Source organism: Myodes glareolus, chromosome 10, assembly GCF_982192425.1.
Source record: "Myodes glareolus chromosome 10, mMyoGla1.1, whole genome shotgun sequence".
NCBI lineage: Eukaryota > Metazoa > Chordata > Mammalia > Rodentia > Cricetidae > Myodes > Myodes glareolus.
Genome location: NC_142035.1, coordinates 51,106,696 through 51,131,753, shown reverse-complemented (window position 1 = coordinate 51,131,753; position 25,058 = coordinate 51,106,696). Strand labels below are relative to the sequence as shown.

At 47.0% G+C, this 25,058-nt stretch overlaps 1 protein-coding gene and 1 long non-coding RNA gene across 2 annotated transcripts in view; one reads left to right on the top strand and one right to left on the bottom strand.

Moving 5' to 3' along the window:
* The first annotated feature begins 10,884 nt into the window (after nt 1-10,884).
* Nucleotides 10,885-18,333, top strand: LOC146892567 (uncharacterized). Its single transcript, XR_015003952.2, has 3 exons — nt 10,885-10,983; nt 11,486-11,808; nt 12,588-18,333. It is a non-coding gene; the product is annotated as an uncharacterized LOC146892567 (long non-coding RNA).
* Mal (mal, T cell differentiation protein (MAL blood group)) overlaps nt 17,247-25,058 on the bottom strand; it is a 25,136-nt gene continuing 17,324 nt past the window's right edge. Inside the window, exons 2-4 of the mRNA XM_048459872.3 lie at nt 24,336-24,503; nt 22,759-22,884; nt 17,247-19,082 (exon numbers count right to left, since the gene is read on the bottom strand). Of these exons, the coding sequence (XP_048315829.1) occupies nt 19,008-19,082; nt 22,759-22,884; nt 24,336-24,503 (369 nt within the window). The 3' untranslated portion in view covers nt 17,247-19,007. The remainder of the gene's footprint in view (nt 19,083-22,758; nt 22,885-24,335; nt 24,504-25,058) is intronic.

The following is a 25,058-nucleotide window of genomic DNA, read 5'->3' as shown; positions in this document are numbered from 1 at the left end:
CAGACTGTTCTTCTGGACGACCCCTGTTGGGTTCCCAACCAGATTGGATGGCTCACAAACGCCCATAACTCCAGTTTCTAGGAGGATCTGCAGCCTCTGGCCTTCATGAGCACCTGCACTTACCACACACACACACACACACACACACATTAAAAATTAATCTTTAAAAATAATAGTACAGATATACTAGAAAGGTCAGGGTAAGGTTTATGTCTTCCAGTTTCATTCTCTTCCCAAATGCTGACCAGACCCAGCAGGAATTCTGTGACACTGCCCTAATCCCAGCCTAAACTCCTGTAGATCAAGACTTCCGCTCAGGGTCCTCACCCACCTACCCCTAGAACTGCTGTGACCTAGACCTATGAGGAGCCTTTACTTATGTGTTGCCAGGGTTAGTGGGATGCTCCCTCAGCCAAAGCATTCCCGGCAGCTCTCAATTGCAGTTCCAAACCTTAAGCTGGTTGCCTACTCCAGGGCCAGAAACTGCTCCCATTCTGGGTTCTGTATGAACAGATGATACAATCACTCGAAGGTGAGGTTAAGGGGAAGGTTGTCATTGTAGATATGAGGGGGATAAGAGCTAGACGCTTCTCAAAGAGTCCAGAACACAGAAAGAAAGTAGTAGACTGAACATGGCCAGGAGATGATTGAACATGGCCAGGAGATGATTGAGCTTGGCCAGGTGAGAAGCAGGAGCAGAGCAGAGAGACAGAGAGAGGGGACAGAAGTCAGGACGAGAGGAAGAGTTGAAGACAAAGAGATAAGCGGCTGAAATAGCAGGGTTATAAGGAGAATGCGTAGCTCGGGGGAAGGAAGCCCATGATCTGGAGAAGCTGATGGAAGACGAGGAGTTAAGACGAGCCAGGATGCTAGCATGAACTCTGAAATGTATAGCAGGGACGTTTTTGTGATACTGAGGGACCCCAGAGGCCAGCATGTGCTTTGGTGTGCTAATAGGCAACAAAAGTACTGCCAGTGATAAGGAAAATGGCTCCTTTCGGTAGAGGGGAACCAGCTTCACAAGTTCCTGAGGAAGGTTGGCTTTTGTCTAAACACCAGAATTTGGGGAAATGGAAGTTTCCTTTGGACCTGACAGATTCCACCAGGTCCCTCCCTTCCTCCTGTTGAAGTGAACACAGGAATTGCTGCTTGTTCTTGCTACCACGCAAAACTTCAGAGAACAGTACATCTTCAGAGGAGGCAAACATCGAGTTCAGAGTATTCTGTTGGCTCTCAGAGGGCAGGGAAAAAAAAATGGGCCTCTGAAGTGTTCTTGAGAAGGTAGCTCAGAAAAAATGCAAAAAGGCAGTCTTTCCCCCCAACTCTACTCCGGGTCTGGTGTGCTCTCAAGGTCTCTATGTGGTTAGGGCTTGGGGCAAAATCTGTACTCTCAGTTGACAGCCATGAGGGACTTGGGGTGACTATTTTGACTAGAACCTTTAGGGCCATTGGCATCTAGATGCTTCTACTTCATGTTGGACATGCTGAGAACTCTTCTAGAATGGAAGCCAGCCTGCAGTGTCAGGTAGTGGTGAGGACCTCACTAAAGATGGTGGCTCTGGTACTCTCACCCCCACCCCAAGCTGTTCTGTGGTCCAAAGGCTCACTGTGTCCTCTTCTCTGAGATGACACAAGTTCTGGAGATCACCCAAGACAGCTGGTCACCAGAGTGGGGTGGGAGGAATGGGGTGACTGCCTGCCCAGTGGTCAGGCCAGAAGCCACAAGCCACTGCCTGCTTCAGGAAATCTGTCACCCCAGGAATTCCCAGCCTGTCCGCGTGTGAAGATATCTGATGATACCTGTTAGACATGGCTGGCGATGTGGCTCAGTCAGCTGAGTACTTCTAGCACTCATGAAACTCTGGGTTCAATCCTCAGCACCATAGAAAACCAGGCATGGTGGTATATGCCTGTATCCCAGAACCTGTGTGGAGGGTAAGGTGTTTAAGACCATCCATGGCTACATAGTATGTTTAAGGTCAGCCTGGACTTCATGAAATCTTATCCCATTTTTTTTTAATTTTTGGTAAAATAATTGGCCCTCTACCTGTGACACATACTGGTAATAGAAGCACTTCTAGTGACTGGTGATAGAGAAAATCAAAATCTAAATGTTGCTCTCACTTCAGTAACACTTTGAATGTGGACATCACAGATATATTTGCAGATATTTGAATAGGTTTACAATGCTTATGGGCACTGGAACAGGATGGCGGTACAGGGCTCAGAGCCAGATTCAAGGACCCTCATTGTAGAGGCCACAGGCTTTGAAGTAGGTGAGACCCTCCCCAGTTCCCTAGTGAGGAATGGTCCAGGAGATATGCACTGAGGCGCATGCACTCCTGCTTCCTGACTGGAGCTAACACTAGATCAGTCACCAGAGGTCCATGTACTCCGGACGTCTCTAAGACTCTCCAGGAACCCTCTATTTTAACACAGAAAGTTTAAGGCCAGGATCTTCCAGGACCATTGGCGTCCCCAAACCTGACTTCCATAAGAAACTTCTACAGCATTATTAAAAGTATCAATTCCAGGAGCTGAAGAGATAGTGTAGTGGTTAAGAGCACTGGCTGCTCTTCCACAGGTTCTGAGTTCAATTCCCAGAAAACCAGCAAAGATGGTGGCTCGCAACCATCTATAATGAGATGAGGCCCTCTCCAGGCCTGCAGACATGCATTTATTATGTATTTATCTATACATAATAAATAAATTAATTTTTTAAAAAAGTAGAGTCCAGCCAGGTGGTGGTGGTGGTGCGTGTTTTTAATCCCAGCACTCAGGATACAGAGGCAGGTGGATCTCTGTGAGTTTGAAGGCAGCCTGTTCTACAGAGTGAACTCCAGGACAGCCAGGAGTATACATGCAAACCCTGTCTCAAAGAACCAAACAGAACCAATGTATGGATACCAGACTGGAGAGAGCTTGGTCACAGAAGAGCTTGCAGAACAGAATTTCCAGCGCTGAAATGAGAAGGCCCATATGATGGCGTGCACTTGCAGTTTCAAGCACCAGGGAAGGCAGAATCCTAGAGTCTTTGGTCATCCATTCTGACCAAGAGAGAGACCCTGTCAAAAACAAATAACAACAAAAGGTGGGGCATGTCCAAGGAACAACACCAGAGGTTGGCCTCTGGCTTCCATATACACATGCACAAATGTACATAGGTACACACCTGAAGACATGTACACACCTGAACACATTCACATATATGCACACACACAAAGGACAGATTCCTCAATCCATCTCTGGGAAACTGGAGCAGAATTTATAGGCTTTGAGCTCAGAGCTATTGTTATATTATTATTATTATTGATTATTACATTGTTTTGCCTAGGCAACACACACATACACTAACATGCATGTACACACGCGTGTGCGCGTGCTTGCGCGCGCGCGCACACACACACACACACACACACACACACACACACAAACTTCATTTTAATTTTATATCCAAAAGCCAAAACTCTCCAAACAAATTGTCGCACATTCACAGCCTATCACATAGGCTGTGAATATAACTCAGAGGTAGGTTACTGGTCTAGTGTGCATGAGATCCAAATCCTGATACTTCAGATAAATAACTAAATAAAAATTTAAAACAATAAAGCAGACAAAACCCAGAGTACTACTTTGTTGGAACCTGCTGCGAAGCACTATTACTTCTCTTCTGAGTGAAAATATACTTAGGTGTCTTTGCTGCCTGGAAGAAGAAGCTGCAGACAATGAGAGATGAAGACCAGCAAGAAGGCTGCTGCCTCGGCCAGTGTGCACTTTCCCCCAAGCCTGAACATCCTTGCCCCCACAGTGGATGGCTTGGTGGTCCCAGAGGTTGATGGAGAGAGCTTTGGCTGCAACCTATACCAGGCTCTGAGGACCTGGCTGGCATGGAGGTGTTCTCGGTGCTTCCTTAGAGCAAATGGCACGGGCCTGGGGCACAGCCTAATGTGGCTCATCCTTCAAGGCTCGAATCATGTACTTGATCACTGAGCCATAATTAGACACAGCTTCTAAAAAGATGAGAAAGCTGTGCAGATCCGTGTGCCCCTGCAGCCTTCCCGGAGAGGCGCACTGGAGGTGAGATTGAAAAAGTCGTGCACACCCCGGATCCTGGATTCGTTTGTATCTTTGTCCTTGAGAAAGAGAAACTATCGTAGAGTGAGGTTAGAGTAGCCACCACCAAATTTATTCAAGAGGCCATGAAGCTGATTCTGACTCTATGTTTGGAACTTTTTTCCCCCAGTTTTCTCAGTCCTTATATGTGGGATTTACATGGCCAGAGTTTGGGAGCCATTTGTAGTCAGACTTTCTTGTCAGCCCCCAGCCCCCAAATAATGACATGGAGATTATTATTAATTATGACGTTCGGCCTTCAGCTTAGGCTTGTTCCCAACTAGCTCCCATAACTTTAATTAATCAGTTTCTATTCATTTATATTCTACCATGTGACTTTTTTTTTTAACCTCTCTTTTTTTTCTATATACCCGGATTTCTCAGTGTCTCGCTGGTGTCTCCCTTGTACCTAAATTCATTCCAGTTCCTCTCTTTCTCTGGAAGTCCACCTATTCTCTCTTGCCTAGCTATTGGCCATTTAGCTCTTTATTAAAACAATCAAAAGGTGCCTTGGCAGAGACACATCTTTACAGGGTACCAAAAGATTATCTCACAACATTCATGCAATTAGATTACTGAGTTAATGAGTTATTTGATCCAGTTTGGTTAGGTGACTTGTTGTGATGTCCTGTGCCAACTAAGGAATGCCAATCAGCAAACTGTGGAGGCCCCAAAAATGTGGGTCCATTGACCTTGAATTAGGAGCATGAGCCTAAATAAACCTCATTTCTTTATATTATATCCAGTATATGGTACCATGTGATGGGGAAAAAAGGGAAAATTGCCCAGTTTATCCTATGATTCTAATAAGCCAGGCAAGTGACACCACAAGGCACGAAAACTAATCACCACCCTTATAGACACCTACATGCAAACCTTTAAGCAAAATCCTTAAAACTCAAATCCTGCAAAGTGAATATACCATGGCTAAGTGGAGATCTTAGGAATACAAAGATGGTTTAACACTAGAGAGCAAAACATGCAGTTTCAGGCTTCTTTGTGGCTGAATAAAATTCCACTGTGCACACAAACAACATTTTCTTTACCCATTCATCAGTTTATGGGCATCTAGTCTGATTCCATGTTTTTACTGTGTGAGTAGTTATAAACTGAGACTGCTTGTTCATTTCCCAGCCACCCAGACCCGAATAATCTCACAAAACTATATTAACCACAACACTGTTTGGCCTATTAGCTCTGGCTTCTTATTAAGTAACTCTTACATCTTAGATTAACCCATTTCTATTAATCCGTGTATTGCCACTAAGATGAGGCTTACCAGTGCCTGCATGCTACTCCTTTGGCAGCTACATAGAGTCTCCCTGACTCTGCCTACTCTCTTCATATATCTCTTCCAGACTGACTATATTCTGCCCTGCTATAGGCCAAAGAAGCTTTATTTATCAGCCAATAAAAGCAATACATATTCAGAAGAACATCTCACATCTTCTCCCCTTTTCTGTCTAAATAAAAAGGAAGGTTTTTAACTTTAACATAGTAAAATTGCATATATGAAACAATTATCAAGCAAGAATTATAGTTAAAATATTTAGTCCATTTGCATTTGGCAAATTAGGGAAAATACTCTATCATAGATGATGTGGGATTCCCCTCTGTATGCTGTGAATGTTTTATTACCATTGGTTAATAAAGAAGCTGCTTTGGCCTATGGCAGGGCAGAATATAGCCAGGCTGGAAGAGATATATAGAGAGTAGGCAGAGTGAAGGAGATGCCATATAGCTGCTGAAGGAAAAAGACTCCTCAGAAACTTTCGGATAAGCCACAGCCTCATGGTGATAAATAAATTAATAGATATGGGTTAATTTAAGATGTAAGAGCTAGCCAATAAGAAGCCTAAGCTATTGGCCAAACAATGTCATAATTAATATAGTTTATGAGTGATTATTCAGGTCTGGGCAGCAGGAAATGAACTAGCAGTCTCCGCCTACAAATAGTACAGCTAAAACCACGAATGTGAAAGTGTCCCTGTAGTGTATTATTTATAGTACTTCCAGTATACTCCAGGAATGTTATAGCACGCGTGTGCATGCGCGCACGCGCGCGCACACACACACACACAGTGAGAGAGAGAGAGAGAGAGAGAGAGAGAGAGAGAGAGAGAGAGAGAGAGAGAGATTCTATTTTTGGCTCATGGGAGAATGTCTGTAGTGATTTCTTTAGTGGTTGCACCTGTTCCCGTTCCCATCAGCAGTAGATAACTTCTCTTTCCCCCATATCCTCACCAGAATTTGTTATTGTTTGTTTTCTTGATAATTGCCATCCTGACTGGGGTGAGATCGATTCTCAAGACAGTTTTCATTTACATTTTCTGATGGCAAAAGACAATGAAGACTTTTTAAAACATTTATTGTGCATTTATGTGTCTTCTTTTGAGACTGTCTAGTCCGTTAGCTCATTTATTAATTGGAAGAGTTTTTCAACGTTTGCAGATTTTAAAATATATTCTCAATATTAACCCCCGTCTTGTGTATATCTGGCAAAGATCTTCTCCCATTCTGTAGGCTGTTTTTACTTTGCTGTAAAGGAAAAGTGGAAGGGACTGGAAACAACTGTGCTTAGAGAACTAAGCCAGACTGGAAAAGACAAATACTATGTGGTTTCTCTCATATGCAAAATTTAGATTCCAGTTTGTGTGTGTGTGTGTGTGTGTGTGTGTGTGTGTGTGTGTGTGATGTGTATGTCATAAGATTAGAAAAGGGACCATGGGAGAGGAAGAAGAGATCTTAAGGGGAGGGGGAGAAATAGAGATGGTAATTGTATAAATGTGACAAAAATCAAAGGGGGACCCATCGTTGGGGGGAGAGAGCAACAGCAAGTGTGCAACATGATGGCCAGGGATGAAGAAGGGCAAAGTGAGCCTGATACCAGCCTGAGCACACAGTGAATTCTAGATCAGTGGGGAGCTGTGTATCTCGCGAGGATCCTATGTTGAGCTTGGGTCAGGTATCCTACATGCAGCATGAGTAAGCCTCATTGGTTAACACATCTGTACTGTGAAGTCGCCTATCCACATAAATGTGTTCAGAATACTGAAGCCAATAACAATCGTTTGTGGACACGTATGGAAGGACAGAATTCTGAGGGGTCCGAGTCAGCTACCACAAGGCAACACGTTGCTTTCCCGATGTAGCTCTCAAACTCAAATAAGGATGTTTCCTCCTGTGGTCTCTTCCGTGACCCCCTTCTCGCATCTGGTGCTTTTGGTTGGTGATTTTGATGTTTGAAATGCACCCCAGCACAGCACGGAAATGCTGCCTGGCATTACCAAGTGAGAGAAAGCTGTGCTGTGCATTATGGAAAAAGACGTCTGTATTTATTATTTCATTCACGAACAACTTAAAGTGCTGCTAGCCATGAGTTCAGTCTTAACGACTCAATAAGCATCGTGGTTGGTTTTAAAGTCAACTCACCACAGATTAGAATCAGCTGAAGAGGTGTCCTGATTAGTGTGGGAAGGCCCACCTTGGTTAGCTCCTCTTGGCAGCAGTCTAGGTAAAAAAGGGTATTTCAGAGGACAGTTCATTCGCCTTCTGCTGGCCTGGCCTCCCTCTTGCCACTGATTCCTTCACTGAGAGCAGAATCAGTATCCCCAAGCTTTCACTACGGACTAGGGAGCAAGGGCTCTCCAGGAACCTCCTGGGATTTCAGCACCAGACTGTGGGACTCCTGGGGAACCTCACCTTGTAGACTGAGTGGCTGCTGAGAGACAGCCATTCTAGGATTACTCTGGCTATTGAGGCACCAATTTCAAGGACTGAGTAACTATTAAGTTCTCAGCCTGTCTAGTGTGATTTGGTTATCATTGCTATTTTAAAGCTATCTTACTAAATTCTGAAACACACACACATACATCCTTGGTTCTGTTCCTGTAAAGAACCCTGTCCAAAGCAATAAGAGTTATTAAATAGTCTCTAACCAGAAATGCACTTAAACAAATTTATGTATTTATCAGCTAACAAAAGTGTTCATAGGAAACAAATCCTTTATTTACCCTAAGAGCAACACTTCAGTACTCAGTCACTTCATAGGATATAACTCTGAGTAGTGGTAACTAAATATCTGTCTCCTATCATCCATCAATCATCTATCTGTCTATCTATCTATCTATCTATCTATCTATCTATCTATCTATCTACCTAGTCTATCTCTATCTATATCAATCACCATCTCCAAATAGAAAATATGCAACAGATTTGAAGACATACTTAATTTTTAAAAAACTATAAGAAAATGGTCACTAGAGCCTGGAGTCAGCTCAGTAAAGTGCCTGCCTTGGGAGCATTAGGACCTGAGCTTGGTCCCCAGAGCCCATATTTAACAAACCAGAAACGAGCATAGTGATATGTGGATATAACCATGATGCTGGGAAGACAGAGACAGGCAGATCCCTGGGGCTTGCTGGTCAACCAGCTTTGCCTACTTGTCAACTTTCAAGTCAGTGATAGACCCTGTAAAAGGCAAATGTAATTTGAAGGACAATATCTGGGATTGTCCCCTGCACACACGAACATATATGAACACACATACATACCAAAAATACATGTACATCTTTACGTACATGGGCACACATATGCACACACACACCACACATACACACACACGTACACACACACACATATATATATATACACACACATACATAAAAGGTCAATAATAGCAATGAAAAATCATCTGACGTTATCACTTCCTGAGAAATACTTGCTAAAATCTCAATACGGTATCATTATACACAAATGAGAAAGGCTAACACTAGAAAATATTGACAACAGAAAGTGTTGGTGAGGATGTGGAGGAACTGGAATGCTCATACGTTTCTGGTGGGAGCCATTTTGATGAATCTAAATATTTGCTAGTACCAGCCATCAACAGCTAGGTACTTATTCAAGGGGAAAGAAAATACCTTCCTTTGGACAGAAGATTTTTTTACGTGATTGTTGCTAGCAGCTTTCTTTGGAGTGGTCAAAGTGAACTAACTTTCATTCACCGAGAGATAAACAGATCATCTAAGACATATGTAGACAATGGGATATTGGGAGATGTAATGGAGAGAAACGAACTGGGGTCGGAGAGATGGCTTGGTGGTTAAGAGCACTGGCTCTTCTACTGTAGGACCTAGATTTGATCCAAGCACCCAGATGGTGGCTTGCAATGGTCTGTAACTCTAGTCTCAAGAGAAGCCAAAGCCCTCTTCTGACTTCTGCAGGCACCATTTGATACACAGACATGCATGCAGGCAAAACACCCATACACATAAAAAAAAGAAAAATATGAACAATGGAAACCCCTGAACTATGGAAATCCCCAAATGCCCACTCTATCATCCTATGCAGCATAATGAAAGACTTTCTTGCAAAATTTCAAGGTCTCCAGCTAAAACGAAAGAGTTCTTGGAACACTACAGCCCTTTTGTTTGTTTGTTTTTTGTTTTTTGAGATATGGTTTTTGTGTTGCTTTGGAGCCTGTCCTGGAACCAGCTCTTGTAGACCAGGCTGGCCTCGAACTCACAGAGATCTGCTTGTCTCTCCCTCTCGAGTGCTGGGATTAAAGGCATGTGATGTGGGATTCCCCTCTATATGCTGTGAGTACCATTGGTGAATAAAAAAAACCTGCCTTGACCTGTTGATAAGGCAGAACTTAGACAGGCAGGAAAAACTAAACTGAATGCTAGGAGAAAGGAGGCAGAGTCAGGGAGAAGCCATGTAGTCCCGCCGGAGCCAAATGGAACTTTACCTGATAAGCCACAGCCACGTGGCAACACATAGATTTCTAGAAATGGATTAAATTAATAAGTAAGAGTTAACCAATAAGAAGCTAGAGCTGATGGGCCAAGCAGTGATTTAATTAATACAGTTTCTGTGTGATTATTTTGGGGCTAAGCAGCCGGGAACTAACTAGCGGCCTCCTTCTACAGGTGTGGGTCACCACCACCCGGAGGGAGCACTACAGTCTTAAACCATCAAAGGAACCAAAGCAGCTAAGCCCTGGATCCAATCGGGCCTGGGGCCCAGAGCAAAGAGTAGAGACAGCGAGTATCCTTTAATCTCTTCTGCCTGTGTGGGTTGTTCTGGGACAAATCTCTGGCCCTTGGCAGGGAGGGGTCTTTGCTAGGTGATATTTAGGCCCAGTGTACCACCTCTTCATCTGAATACTGAAGCCAGCAGTATTTTTAGTAGGTTCATCACTGGCTGACAACACTTTTAACCCCCACCTTATGGATAATGCTGTGGGAACCTCCCCATTAACACCACGAGGAGACCTCATACAACCAAGGGCAGGAAGGATCTGAACTGACCAATGGCCAGTTTTCTCTGCCTATCCAGATTCCCTCTCCCCACACCTTGTAGTCAAGAGAGGCCAGCACCTTCCCCCTTTTGTTACAGAAAAAGTTGGGCCAGAGCGTGGGAGAATACCCCGTGGGAGGCAACCCCTCACCCCCTCAGAGCTGGCACACTTAACCTGCAAGCACCAGAGCCCAGAACATTCTGCTCAGCTCAGAGAAGTCGGTAAAGGGCGGGGCATGTCATATCACAGCATCAGGCCATGGCTAGCTTGGCTGGGCACGCTGTCTCAGGGTGCATTCCTGTCATTATTTGTCCCAGGTGGGGCACTAGCTGAGACCAGAGGCCCCAACCCTAATTTTTGATGTGAAAATATGCTGCCTGTCCACCTGTACCCTCCCCATAGGCTTGTTCTGCATAGGAGTGAGTCACAGGAATGGCCCTCAAGTCAATCCACTTCCTCCTGTGTCTGCCACAAACAGTCCTCGGACTTGATTCCTCAGCCCTTCCAGATCTATTCTGCCCTATTGGAAATGATGAGCACCCAACTAAGTCACCTGCCAAGAGGCGGTAGGATCAGGGGACACGATCCGGGGCAGGGTGGCTTGCAGTATTAAATGGAGGATAAGAGTCTGGGGATCCAGATACCCAGGAACAGGACAGGTGTGAGGTCAGTGCTCGGAGGAAGGGGCACATGAGCTTGGCAGGCAGAAGCTGGGCCTCTCATCAACACCATCATCACTCATGGCTCTGTACCTGGTGTGTGTCTGTTACCCCAGCCATTGGGGACTGGGGACCACCAGACCCTGAATTTCTTGTGAACATCTTATTTTTCTCTGCACTGACCAGCCTGCAGCTGCTCTGAGCATGAGACCCTGATGGCAGGGGAGTGGGTTCTGATGGATCTGCAGCTGAAAGATCCTGAGAGCTGGGGCATGGTCAGAACCCTATATAAGCTGCCCCAGCACATTAAAGGGGACATTCCTGGCATTCTTGTCTCAAGGATGTCTCCACGGCCTCGTCAGTCTGTCTATCTATCTCTGTCTGTGTTTGTATGTTTTTAAACTTTCAGCTGAGTTCCCATAGCGCGGAGCAAGTAGAGCGCGGAACAAAGCCGGTGTAGTTTTACACCCAGCCACTGTGGATCGATGTCCTGTGTGTGAATCCCCATGACTGTCAACAGAACAGGGAATGATGACTCATTGCCAGGCTGAGGTGGGAGGATGCCTAAGAGCTGAAGGCCAGCCTGGGCCTCAGAGTAAGATTGTCAAAAACAACCAACCAAACACTAAAAGAAGGAAAGAAAAAAAAAGATGTTCACCAATTAAGACTCTCAGAAATCTAAGGCTACAGAGACCGATTCTCTGTGGCTAGTGGACGCTGAAGTCACCTCCAGTGAGTCTCCTGGGGCTTTCCCCACCTTGCTCTGTGGGTCTTGTTGTGATTGCTGACAGCTGTTCCAAACTGCTGTTGCTGCTCTCTTCACTTCAGTGTGAGGCAGCTTCAGAGAGGAGAGCAGGGTGGTCTGAGCGCCAGGGCCTGGTGGGGAGAGAGCTGAACAAGTCTCTGGTTCTCCAGGCCCTTGGCGGGGGGGGGGGGTCTCCATCTACAGGATCCTTGGCTCTCACTAATGCGATTCCCTGGTGAGTCTAGCTATTCAAGCCTGCTCTCTCCTGTTGGGGACCTGAGGGCGGCTTAGGTCTGTCCCAGTGACCTCGACACCCTGAGTCTCCCCTGGCACAGTTCCCTAGGTGGCCAGAGGGTTTTGGTAGGAGCAGCCTCTTTTCCAGAGGACTGGGTTGGTTTTTTGAAGTGAATCTATAGTAAATGATGTTATTTTCTGAGAGGAGGGGCAATAGTTATAATCCAAAAATTTTTTAAAAGATTTATTTATTATGTATACAGTGTTCTGTCTGCCTGTATGCTTGCTGGCCAGAAGAGGGCACCATATCTCATTACAAATGGTTGTGAGCCACCATGCGGTTGCTGGGAATTGAACTCAGGAACTCTGTAAGAGCAGTCAGTGCTCTCAACCTCTGAGCCATCTCTCCAGCCCTATAATCCAAATTTATGACAGTATATCAAGAACATGGCTAACAAGGCAAATAACTGTCGTATGTCCAGCTAGAAACTTCAGAAATGTTCCAGACCTTTCCCTTTGTATTTTCCATTAGGTACGTACGGAGCCTTCCTCGGTCTCAGGTCTTGACTGAACCAAGCTCTCAAATCCTGACACCTTACAGGTCAGTTAACATTCTAATTATGCAGTCAGGGAACGAAGTTGAGAGGAAGGTCACACTCTTGGGCCAGTTCAGGGACACAGGTCGTCGGCCACACCCTTCTACTGGCTGCCAGTTCACAAATTCTACTCAACCTCTAGCCTGGCATCACCACCCTGGCCCAGCGGGCAGCCTACAAGATCTGCTTCTCCGTAGAGACAAACTTTACCTTTTCCTGAGAGGATTCAGATCCCTGGAAGCTCGTGAGACTTCTCTCCACGACCAAGAGAGGAATCAAATGTCCCTCATCTGAGACTCACCTACTAGACAGGCTGGGTCTCTGTGTGCTTGCCTTTACTCATGTGCCACTTAGAGCCTTTGGCATTAATGAAACCTGTCACAAGCGTGTCATATCTAGGGTTCAAGTTTCCATAAAGACAAGGACCCTCTTGAGATGAGACGTTGGTATGACAAACCACAGACATATCGTTTTATCTCTCCATACCTCAGATTTCTTATCCCAGTAATGTGAATCTTGACTGTCTCTCAAAAGCCACATGTTGAAGGTTTGGTCACTATCCTCTTGAGTTTGGGGACATAGTGGAGGCTTCCGGAGGTAGAGCCAAATGGACAGAAGGCCCTGAGGGCTGTGCCCATGGGAAGCTGTTCTATCATGTGCTATGCCACCATGGACCCTGCCAAAGAGGCAGGCCGACAGATCATCGGGCACTGAAACCTTGGATTTGTGAGCCAAGGCAAACCTTTTCCCTTACACAATTGACTGTCCTGGTCCAGTAAGAGCACCAGAAAGGGCACAGGCTGGCCTGTGCAATCGAGATCAAGTGAAGATGCGAGAGGCTCCCAGCATCCTTGACATCTCCCAAGCAGGAGTGGTTCTTCTCATTTGGCATCTGTGCACAGATCAGACCTCTTTGGGTCCTCCAGTGAGCCTGGCACTGTGCATGTACCCAGTTACCTAAGACAAAGACGAAAGGTCCCAGCTGGGAGCCCTGGTGTTGCCCCCAGCACCCCAGCTCTTGCCCGCCATCACTGTATGTGGTAGACATGGAACAAAGGCCAATGCACATGGGAGACACAGAACAAAGGCCACTAGATTGTACACTTTAAATCTGTTTTTTCAAATTGTGTTATTTTTAATGTTCTGGGCAGATGCCCACGTGTGCAGGGACACTTAGCCAGGCCAGAGGCGCTTTGTCTCTTTGAAAGGCCTCCATTGTGACCCCATAGTGGCCCCGATTGATTCTAGGAACAAAAGACCCTTGTGGAGACTCAAAGGCGTGCTTGCTCCAGCCCACGGCTGGCAGCGCGAACCCTTTGCTGTCTCTTTAAGGCCCGTGCAGGGAAAACCTCAATCCTCTAGTGGGGCTGCTGTGCAAAACCAGGCTGATTCCTGAGGGGTGCCCACGCAGATGCCTTTCCAGGGCTCAGCTCCTAGGAAGTGGTCTCTCACAGGCTTGTCTGATTGGACCCACTGTGTGCAGAATGTGATGTCAGAAGCTGGCCTCCAGAGGAAAAGGACTGTGTGTGATAAAGCCCCTCTCACACATGCTGCCCTTCCTGGGGGATCATCAGAAAGAGAAATAAAGACAGAGAAGTCACAGGCAAGAGTGCCAGTGTCCTGGATAGATTTGGCACGTGTTGCCTTTTGCTAAGGGCCTGGCCCAGTGTCCACCCTCTCCCCTACTGGTCATTCCTAGTCGCCAGCCCCATGGAGTTGTCTCTGGGGCTATAGAAGGCAAGAGAGAAGGGAGTGTATTAACTCACAACCTCACTCTCAGGTCCAACCCATGCCAGAGGATTCCACATGGCTTCCCCAAATTTCCAGAAGCCCTTGCCAGTTTGGACACGGCCACTACAGGGACTCCTCTCTGTCACTTCCCGAGACACTGGCATAAAGATAAGCTGGCTGGAGCTGCCCAGAGCTGGGCCCTACTCACTCATGCAGTCATATTTGTGGATCCTTTTGGCATCTGCCAAACACTGAATGTTCCTGTGAGCTCATGGGAGCTGACCGGGAAGGAGGAGGCCCGAGCAGTGAGCCCTCAGTCCAGCTGTTCCATGCCCCCTCGCGTGAGGTGGAGAGCAGTGGCCCCTCTTTCAGCTGGGCCCACACTTGGTGGATATCCCAGTGGGGGGACTCTGGCTTGGTCTGTTCTGTCAGTTGGCTGCTTCTTAATCTTTCCTTAGGACCATGGAGGAGATTTTGTTTGTTCTTTGTGATGATGAAATGTTTTTAAATTTTACTTGTATGTGTGTGTGTGTGTGTGTGTGTGTGTGTGTGTGTATGTGTGTGTGACGTGCGCATACAAGCACATATATGGAGATGCTTCTCGCCTTCCACCTTGCCGAAGCAGACTTTCTTGCTGTTTCTGTTGCTGTACCATGAATTCCAGTCTTGCTGGCCCTCTGCCCCTGTCTTCTCCTCCTCTTCCTCCCATCTCTCCATAGGTGTGCTGAGATTACAGATGTGGGCCGCTGCTTCTGCCTTTTTTATATGTGTTACAGGAAAGGAACTCAGGTTGCCAGGCTGCTTTAGCAAGAGTTTTTACCCACAAATCCATCTCCCTCATCCAATTAGCTTTTTTGTTTTTGTTTGTTGGTTTTTGTTTTGTCTTTTCCTGTTGAGACAGGGACTCAAGCATCCCAGGCTGGCCTTAAACTCGCTATATCGCCAAGGATGACTATGAACCTCTGACGTCCTGCCTCTGTCTCTGAGTGCTAGGCTTGCAGGAGTGTACCACCACCCATCGTTTATGTGGTGCTGATGAAGGGGGTGAGCTCAGGGCTTCAAGCATGCTAGGCAAGCACTCTACCAGCTGAGTTACAGCCACAGCCCCGTGGTTTCAGCTTTAAGAATTCCCAGTTCTTCATCTCCTTTGCAGTGTCCACGGACTGTGGACCTTGGAGACACCCAAGCTGGCACGGGGGTGGTGTAGCAGCTCACAGTAACCAACTTTTCTTGAGCTGGTTGAGTCCATCAATTATATCCATCCATGTCCCTTGTTTTGGGCCCAGCTGGTGGTCTGGTATTGTCCCTAGTGGACAACTTCATCCCTCCGCTACTGTCCTCTGCTTCCCATCATCCTGGCCATGAGAAGGTCTCACTGTCACTTTCCTACATAAGGACAGATCTTTGTGTGGGTGGTGGTAGTGCATGCCTTTGATCCCAGCACTCGGGAGGCAGAGGCAGGCAGATCTCTGTGAGTTCAAAGCCAACTTGGTCTACAGAGCGAGTTCCAGGACAGCTAGGGCTGTTATACAGAGAAAGCCTGTCTTGAAAAAACAAAAACAACAGAAAGTGTGGGGGGGAACAGTTCTTTGGTGTCTTTGTGGCTTAGGAGAGGAGTCAAGCTCAGGACCCAGGACCAGCAGGACTGGTGCAGATCCTTGTGCCACCACTGTATGAGTCTCAGGGTCTTCACCAATGAAATAATATAGAGGCCATCACCTGTGGCTACCAGGAGGGTGGTAGGAGACCATATTTATATATGAAAGGTGCTTTCAGGGCTGCCTGTCTCCAGGCAATAGCTCAAAAGATGACCAGCAAGACGGCTGGCTATACAGATGAGAACTGGGGTGTTCCTAGTACCTGACCTAAGGCCAAGCAAGAATGTTTTCTTGCCCTTGGTTAGGATAACACTAAGGTATTGCCTCAAAAAAGGTTTCCTCTGATCCAAGATCCCAGAACAAATGTGTTGTGTGCCGTGTAGTAGAGAGTCTTTGTCGGCTAGACAGCCTTCATTCTGAAAAGAGAATGGAGCCACACACGGGAGCTTGGCTGCTGCCTGTTTGGTGCAGCTAGCTAGCATCTGTTTGGCTCTTCCCAGTAGCTTCTCCACACTGCTCCTCTTGGGTATGGTGGATTCCCCGAAGGGCAGAGCCCAGGAGGTATGGTTGCTATCAGCAGACCCTGTACCTGCAAACCCTGGGCCCTGGGAGGAGGGAGGAGCAGGCAGAGAGTAGGTTAGAGTAAGAGGTGGGGGAGTGGATCTGGTGGAGGTGAAAACATGCTCACCCCGTTACTTCAGGGTTCCAACACGGCATTATGATTCAAATGGGAGAGCAACTTGTAAATTTCAGAAGGAGACATCATGTTAATGCAGGAACTCTCAACTGGTCAAAGTGTCAAGAATAAGCGACTGCTGAATGCTTAGCCGGAAATGGGACATCTCTGTCAACAGCCCCACCACAAGGCTCAGGGAACAGATGACAGAAAAGCCCTTCGAGGCAGAGGATGGGCTTTGCGCTCACGAACTCACTGCAGTTAAGGCCTGAACAAGAGCCAGCCACCAAGATCAGTCAGCATTCCACCAGGCAACATGAACTGGGCTCCGTGTGCAAAGGGGGCAGAGGCATGAAGGTGGGCAGGGCATGTCTTTGGCGTGGAAGGGAGGAGTTGGGGGTGGATGTGATGAAGATACATTGTATGCATGTGTGAAACTGTCAAAGAATAAATAAAAGATTAAGAAGAGAAACTGCAAAGATTTACAGACCCAGGATAGAAAGCATGAATTATGTTAGAACCATCCTCAAGTTCTTTAATCCAGGTTTCTATGGTTACAACAATTTCCAATAAAGAGAGAGAGAGAACGATTGTATGAAAGTTTCTTTTAATGATTAAAAATCTGAAACATTGAGAAACTCTTGGGAAATCCATCTTAGTTGCCCTTCCTTCCATCTTCCTTCCCTTTCTCCCTCCCTTTCTCCTTTCTTCTTTCCCCCCTTTCTTCTTCCCACCCTCCTGTGAAAATGTGACCCTCATTTATGTTGAGCTGCTGGTTAGTATGTTACAGTACAGTTTTGTTGAAAATATAAGACTTCCCCAGTCAAGTTTCAGATTTTGTTAAACATTTGAATGAACTTCATATCATCTCTTAGTTCATATTTTAAATTTTAAAAGTAAATTCCCAACCTAGTCTTTTACTATGAAATTTTGGCTGTGTTAAAGTGGGCAAGTGGCAGATTTGGGTACCGGTGATGCTGGGATAACAAGAGTCCTCCTGGATGTGCCATTAAGACCCAATTTGAGGTGGAGGATGTGACTTAGCAGTAGAGTGTTTACTCAGCATGCACAGGCCCTGGGTTCCATCATCACAACCAAGGCAGAAACATTCCTAAATCCAATTTCATTGTAGCGTTCATCTCCTACTTTGTTGGAGAACAAAACATTAGTAGTTAAACCTTCTGATTGAGGCTAGAATATTGGCTCTCCTGGAGACTGGCAGGAGAGCCCTGTATCTGGGGCTCCATCTCTAGACTGTCACAATGGGGTCAAGGTGAGATCTCCTAGTGGGGAATCTGACTTTCCAGATTCTTCCAGTATTTCCTAATGATAAATACTTCCTCCCTTTTGGTCCGGTGTCCTAAACCTGAAATATGGTAGCCACCAATGGTCATTATCTATCCCTTCACTCTGCAGTCTGGTCCCTTTCCTCCCCCAGGGAGTGGTCTGAAGATGTACCTGAACACATCAAGAGATCACAGATACCCAGATGGAGCATTTTAGACCAGCTTTACAAAGAGAGGGAAGAAATGCCTGTAGCTAGTTTTTTCAGGGCTTGAGAAAATTCTAATTGAGCAGACTACTGAGTCTTCAAAGAAAAAGGTGGGAGCTTCTGGGATCGTCCTATAAGGGAACCACTATCCTGGCAAACACTGTTGTGATCCTCAGCGAGTCATACTGGGGAAAAAAAGTGGCCCAGAACGCACATCTGAACTATCCCTTGAGAGACAGATTAAGTCAAAGGATTCTGCAGGAAGAAAGTTGACTGGAAGGTGTCCCTGATTCCAGAGAATGAAAAACAACCCCTGTAATCCCTGTACTCTTGAAGCATGAGATACAAAGACATTTAATGGAGTATTTCGAAGGGTCTCATCTTCCACCATGAGCATCTGGAGACCTCTGTTGGGTCTCAACAGAGAATTTCAACCCCAGTGACACTCAGACTATGCACAAAGCCTAAGATGTGCCTGGAGACGAATGCTCTCCAGAGCCTGTGGAAAATTCTAGGAGGCAATTCTTTAGATATGCTCCAAGGGTCAAGGGGAAAATCGTCATTTCTTCAGATCAAGGTTCCCAGTTCCCACCCACTGTCCCTATCCAGGGCAGAAAGGGCCCTGGCAAGACAGCTCCTTCCTCCCTCAGCTGGAGGTTAGACATAGCAAGCCTTAAACCCTCAACAGAAGGTAAACATGACACCCAAGAGAAACAGAACATGGCTTCCTTTTGTTTTTGTTTTGTTTGTTTGACTTGTTTTCTTTTCTCCACCACGGTGTCTGTGCTGTAGGAGGTTAATGGGGGAGTTGGGACGATCAGTTAATGACATCTGGGTTTCCAGCTCCCGACCTGCTATCCTATGAAGACTTCCATCTGATTAAGGAAAACACGGCATGGATCACGTAGAGCAGAGTGACCACGTAGGCGAACACCTGAAACCAGAGGGACAGAGGGAAGGTCGTTAGTGTGAGGTCAGTGGTGGTGGTGGGGGGGGGGGCGGGGACACAATGACAGACAGACATGAGGGCTGTCACATGGCTCTGACTCAGAGGTCTGCCTGCCTCTGCCTCTGGAGTGCTGGGATTGTAGACCTTTAATTAAAAAAAAATGCGTGTATGTGACTGTGTATGATCTTGTGGGCGTGCACATGTGTGTGTGGTACATATGTAGGCCATAGGAGGACGTCAGGTGTTCTCCACTGTAAGATTCTTCGCCTTTTACCTCTGAGACAGGGTCTCTCTGTGAACCGGGAGCTTGCAGTTTTCAGCCCAGCTGTCAGACAGCTAGGGAGTGCTGGTCCACGGAATGACAGGGTTTTGCAGCATTTGAAGGATACCCAGCTTGGACTATGGGTCCTGGACCTCACACTTAGCAAGCAGCTTCTCTTAACTCCTGGGGCATCTTTCCATCTCTCGGACCCTTCCTCTTAATCCTGCATTCTTCATTTTCCAGGTGCAATTGAGGCAACCAGGCTTCATGGTAAGCGGAGAGCAAGGCGCATGCGTGCGTGCTATGCGCGGTGGGGCGGCACCTAGCTTCTATCAACAGGAAGTGGTGCCCTGAGGAGTTGTTGAGGCGATGCAGCCTGTCACGGTGGCAGTGGGTGGAAACATAGGCCTTGGACTGTCACCTGTGACTTGTGCTTACCTGGGTTCCCTATGCTCCCATACTCTGGGTAACTGACCTCCCTAAAGGCTCACCTACCTGCAAATCCAATATTTGCACCTGGTTTTGTGACCTTGGGGAAGGGGTCAAAAGTTTCCAGCTCAGGCACAACATTTAGGGTGGCCACGCTTCTGTGAGTCTTGGAAATGCTCATAAACACCAGCCCCGGCGCTCAAGCATGGGTGGACGCTCCACCCTCACTGGCCGGAGGCGATGTGTAACCTGAGTTAGCTAGTGACAAATATCTGCGAATTTATCTGGGAACTCCTAACTACCTAAGTCACCTGTCCCCCTCAGGTGGGACTTCAGGCCCAAGGAGAACCCTTGACAGAAGCACTTCAGAAGTTCTGGAAGGGGCAGTGAGTGAAGACTTAGTCTGAAAACGAGATTAAGGATTGGCACACGGTGGATATTTAGAGTACGGGATGTGCTGAGACACATCTGGACCTTCAGAAACCCTTCTCTGTGGACTTCCGCCATGATTGCCCACTGTAGTGAGACTATGTCAAGAAAATCTCTAGTTCTCCTGTGTTCACTTCTGTTAACCCCAGAGAGTTTTCCAGTGAAGAAGTTGAGCTGAAACGGGTCCTAATTAGGACCAGAGAGGGGACACAGGCAGGCTGGCTGGTGTGAAGGAGGCTCCAAGATCAGGTGTTAATTCCTGAAGAAGAATGCTGCCTCCTCCTCCGGTACCAATCCAGAGGATACTGAACGGAAGTAGCTCTACTTTGAATCTGGTCCCCACAACACCTTATTATCTAGCCAAGTGCACCCACCAAAGGAGAACATCCTGAGTTTTGATTCTGGTACAAAATGGCCAGGCATGTGCATGTCTATCACGTCCAATAAGAAAACATGGGGGCAGAATCTGCTTTGGAGTGGATGGGTAGATGTCGTGAAAGGCGTACAACAGGATACGACACAGCAACGTAACAAACACTGCATCTACACCCAGCCCCACGAATGACTTTCACATACATGAGGTTGGGAGAGAGAAGTCAGGCATTAAAGACTGAACCTTGCACAATTCCTGGGTGCTGGAAATAGGCTAGTAACAGAGGAGATGGTGATAAAGTCAGTGAGTCTCTCTCTCTCTCTCTCTCTCTCTCTCTCTCACACACACACACACACACACACACGCACACACACACACACACACACACGCACGCACACGCGCGCGCGCATACACACTGGTAGTGCTGGAGATGGACTCTAAGGCCTTGCATATTTCAGGCAAATGGTCTACACTGACACATACCTCAAGGCCTGTATCCCAGTTCTTTAAAGCACATTTTATTAAAAATCAAGTATCTGTGTTTCTGGAGGTGGGTATGTGCATGTGAGTGAGTACCCATGGGAGCCGGGGCTGGATCCTCCACACCCTGGGTTATAGGCGGCCGTGACACACTAGATGTGCATGCTGGGGATGGACCTCTGTAAGAGCGGTACTCTGTCTCAACTGCTGAGCCCTCTCTCCAGCCCCATGCATCCTATTTCTTAATTATGGCAAGATTCATCTTCTAATAATTCATCAATGCACCTGCGTGAACCTGTGCACTTGTCTGGATGAACGCTGCCTTAAAGTCAGAGAGAGACGTGGGGAAGGGGAGATGCAAGAGACAAGGTGAAAGCTACCTTGTTCAGTGGGCAGGGATTTTAATTCAGCCCACCTAGGTTTTTCCACCATGAACTGGCTCCAACCACATCTAGTCTACATCACACTACTATTGCCCCGAAGAATTTTAGGGGAGTTGTTATCAAATGCATTGATGCTGGTGAACTCAGAAGGCATGTGGATTAGGAAGGGGAGAGGTGCTCCTCCGACAGGCAGGTGAAGCAATGATTATAGACCAAGGCAGAGGGAATGGATCACCAACCTCAGGAAAGAAAGCGCAATGCCACCTGGCTATGCTGCTGTTTGGAAATTCCATGTTGGAAAGTGTTCCATGATGTAGGACAGCTAGAGAGGGTAGTGACGGGGACCTTGAGGTGGCCAGGTTCATGAAAGCTGCTTAAGGGGAGTGGGCAGTTTCTCTTGGGTGGGAGGGTATTCTCTAAGAATGATGCTCTGAGAACCCCCCTCTCTCACCTCCCCTCTAAATTCAGGAAGAACCATGCTGTCCAGCACATCCGTGTAGACTGCATTCAGCCATTTTCCAGCAAATGACAGGTTCAGGCATCTTGTTTGCTCATTCCACTTTGGGGTTTGCATGATCATAAGTCAATTTCTAGGGACCTGAGAAGCACTATTTCTAACACATTTTTAATGCCACTCATAGTTAGAAATAAGTTTTATATTAAGAACTCTGAGTAAGTGCATCAAATACATCCCTCCAAGGGTACCACTCAGAAAAACATCTTCCTCAAAACAACAAAATACCATTATAAAACAATACAATCTCTTACTCCTTGTCATACGAATCTAGTCAATGAAAAAGAAAGCCACCCTGGCCTCAGTGTGCCTTGTGTTGACTGTATGCCTCTGTGGACAACACCCCAGGGGGTCACAAGACCCAAGTGGCCAAACTCACAGCCTGAAACTGGTACTGAAAGCGTGCACGGTGGCCAAGACCCTGACTTTGATGCCTGCCAATCTTGGGAAAGAGTCCAGGCTGCCTCTCCCTCTGTGAGATGGGTGTTACAATGACTCTGGCTCCCCAGGATTATTGTGAAGGTCAAATGCGATCATATCTCCCGTGCACAGCCAGTCTATCAGGAGCCCCTGTGCCTACTCAACCTTGGGCCGTGCAACCCCGAGAAAACAACTAAGGGAGTCATGGCCTGTCCCTGCCCTTCATAGGGGCTTCACTGCTTCACACACGAGGGGCAGGTTTGACGGAAAGAGAGGTGTGGGATGGGTGGCCCTTTACCTGGAGCATCTGCTGCAGGCAAGGAGAGCCGCTTGTGTTTGGCCCTGCGGGCATAGGGCTGCAGGGAACTTACCACGGCCGAGATGTTTTCATGGTACTGCTTGTAGGTGAAACCATCATACATTGTGATGGTGGCCAGGGCTTCCAGAACTGAGGCGCTGAGGTAAAACAGGGCCGCCACACAGTGGTAGGCTGCATCCTGTGGGTGAGAAGGGCTGTGTCAGAGATGGGAAGAAAGAGACACCCCACTCCAGACACGGAGACACAGACCTTGAATTCCCCGCTTCCGTCTTTGTTCCAGACTCCCTTCGAACCACGCCCTAAGTCCACCAGCTTCTCTCAGGATTTGATGGCTACTGAGCTGAGCTTCCTTTCCCTGGGCAGGTCCCACAGTGAGTCTTTTAGTAGGAGAAGATGCTGTTGACCCTGAGGTACTACCAAGGGAGTCTGGGGTGTATGCTGGTTATTCTTATTATTAACTTGACACAAGATTAGAATCTTCTCTGAGAGACACCTCTGGGTGTGTTCTGGAGGGTGTTTCCACAGAGGCTTAACTGAGCATGGATGATTCACCCTGAATACAAGTGGCACCATCCCATAGACTGGGGTCCCAGGCTGAATAAGGAAGAGAAAGCTGGCCACGCACAAGCATTCACCCTTCTGTTCTCTAATTACTGACCCATGTTATTAGCACCTCACTTCTTCTGCAGCCAACCCTTCCCCATAAAGATGACTGTACCCACAAACTGTGAGATATTTTTTTCAATAGCAACAAGAAACATAACAAATACAGGGCAATAGAAAAATAGGTAAAATAGAAACTGGTTCTGGACCCCAGGATCAATCACACATGGTTAAAGTCCTGGCTTGCATGTGGGCTCTTTGTCCAGTCTGGGGAAAGAGAAGCCTGGGCCATTTCCCTTGTTTCCATTTTGTTGTGTTGGTCTTGGTTATTTATCTTGGCTCCTAGAATATTTCAAAGCAAAAAGGAACTAAAACAAAGTTCAGTGTGGTTGAAGTGATTTCAAAAGTTCAAGTAGAAAGGCTGTGGAGAAGTAGAGATCTAGCCAAGTGGCCTGAACCCTCTTGGAATTAATAACAAGCAAGTCCCCCTTATATTTATTTGAGGCTTGTTTCCAGCTCCTCAAAGCAGAAGTTACTACAAAAGAAAGAACACAGGCCATCTTGGCACCCGAGTCGTCTAGAAAGCGTGCGTAGGTGGTGGTCGCCAGGGAGCCAGGCAGAAAGCACGGTCTGGTCACTAGGGAGCCATCACTTTAGGTCCAGCCTCTAGGACTCTGCACCCCGGGGTGATGACAGCCCCCCTGGATGGTAGGATTAGCTGACAGCTATTGGGTGCCTGTGGGTGGGTGGGGATGGGCTGCTGGCTATGTGTGAAAAGGCAATCACAGAAAAGCAATCAGAGCACCCCATGAGAATCTGCAGCAAACACACGGATCCTGCCTGCTCTTCCGACTTCCTCAGTGCAGGAGGCGTTTACTGCTAGGAAGAGTCTAAACCGAGGTCAGGCCAACTCAGCTTTGGGTTGTGCTGGAAAGTGTTTCCAGGGACCCCTCACTCAGGGTTGGAAAAGTAGTCTTCCAGAGATGAGGGTCCAGCACCACTTCCCTCCCCTGGGCCATCACTCACCAGTGTGATCCAGGAAGTCTCGCCGCCATGAGTACCAAATATGTACATGACCATCAGGGAAGTAGTGGCCACGAAGCAGAACACAGACACGAACATCACCCAGCCCTGGATCAGGGGAATGGGCACCAGGGAGGAGGCGATCAGGATCCATACCAGGCCTCCAAAGACCTGCAGGGAAGAGACAGAGGGTATTGGAGCAGGGACACTGGGGCTACAGATACCCAGAAAGGGGACAAAGAGGGTGGCAAAAAAATATCTTTTATCTTCCAAGGCTGCAGGCCAGGGCTCCAGTCTCACCATTGCCATTGCCTTCTGGCTTACTTTGTTTCATTTCTTAAGTACAAGTTTCATTTTTATTTAATAAACATTGTAATACACCTGGGCTTCATCTTAAGCACCTTGGCAAATAGTAACTTGGTTGTAACAGAGCTATGGTTGAGGAATGGGATAACTGATGCACGGGAAAGCAAAAGAACTCACCAATGGAAGAACTCACATTATTTAGTATTAGCATTAGATGGCTACATTTTCTTCTGAGTGTCTGTTCTTCTCAATGGCCTTGCTATTGGAATATCTTTTATATTATAAAACAGTAAGCAACCAACTGGGAATGACAGACAGTACAGGTCTCCAAGGCCAGCGCTGGAGAGGTAGAGGGAGGAGATTAGCAAGCACAAGGCCAGCCTGGGCTAACAGTGAGTTTTCGACCAGCCTAAACTACAC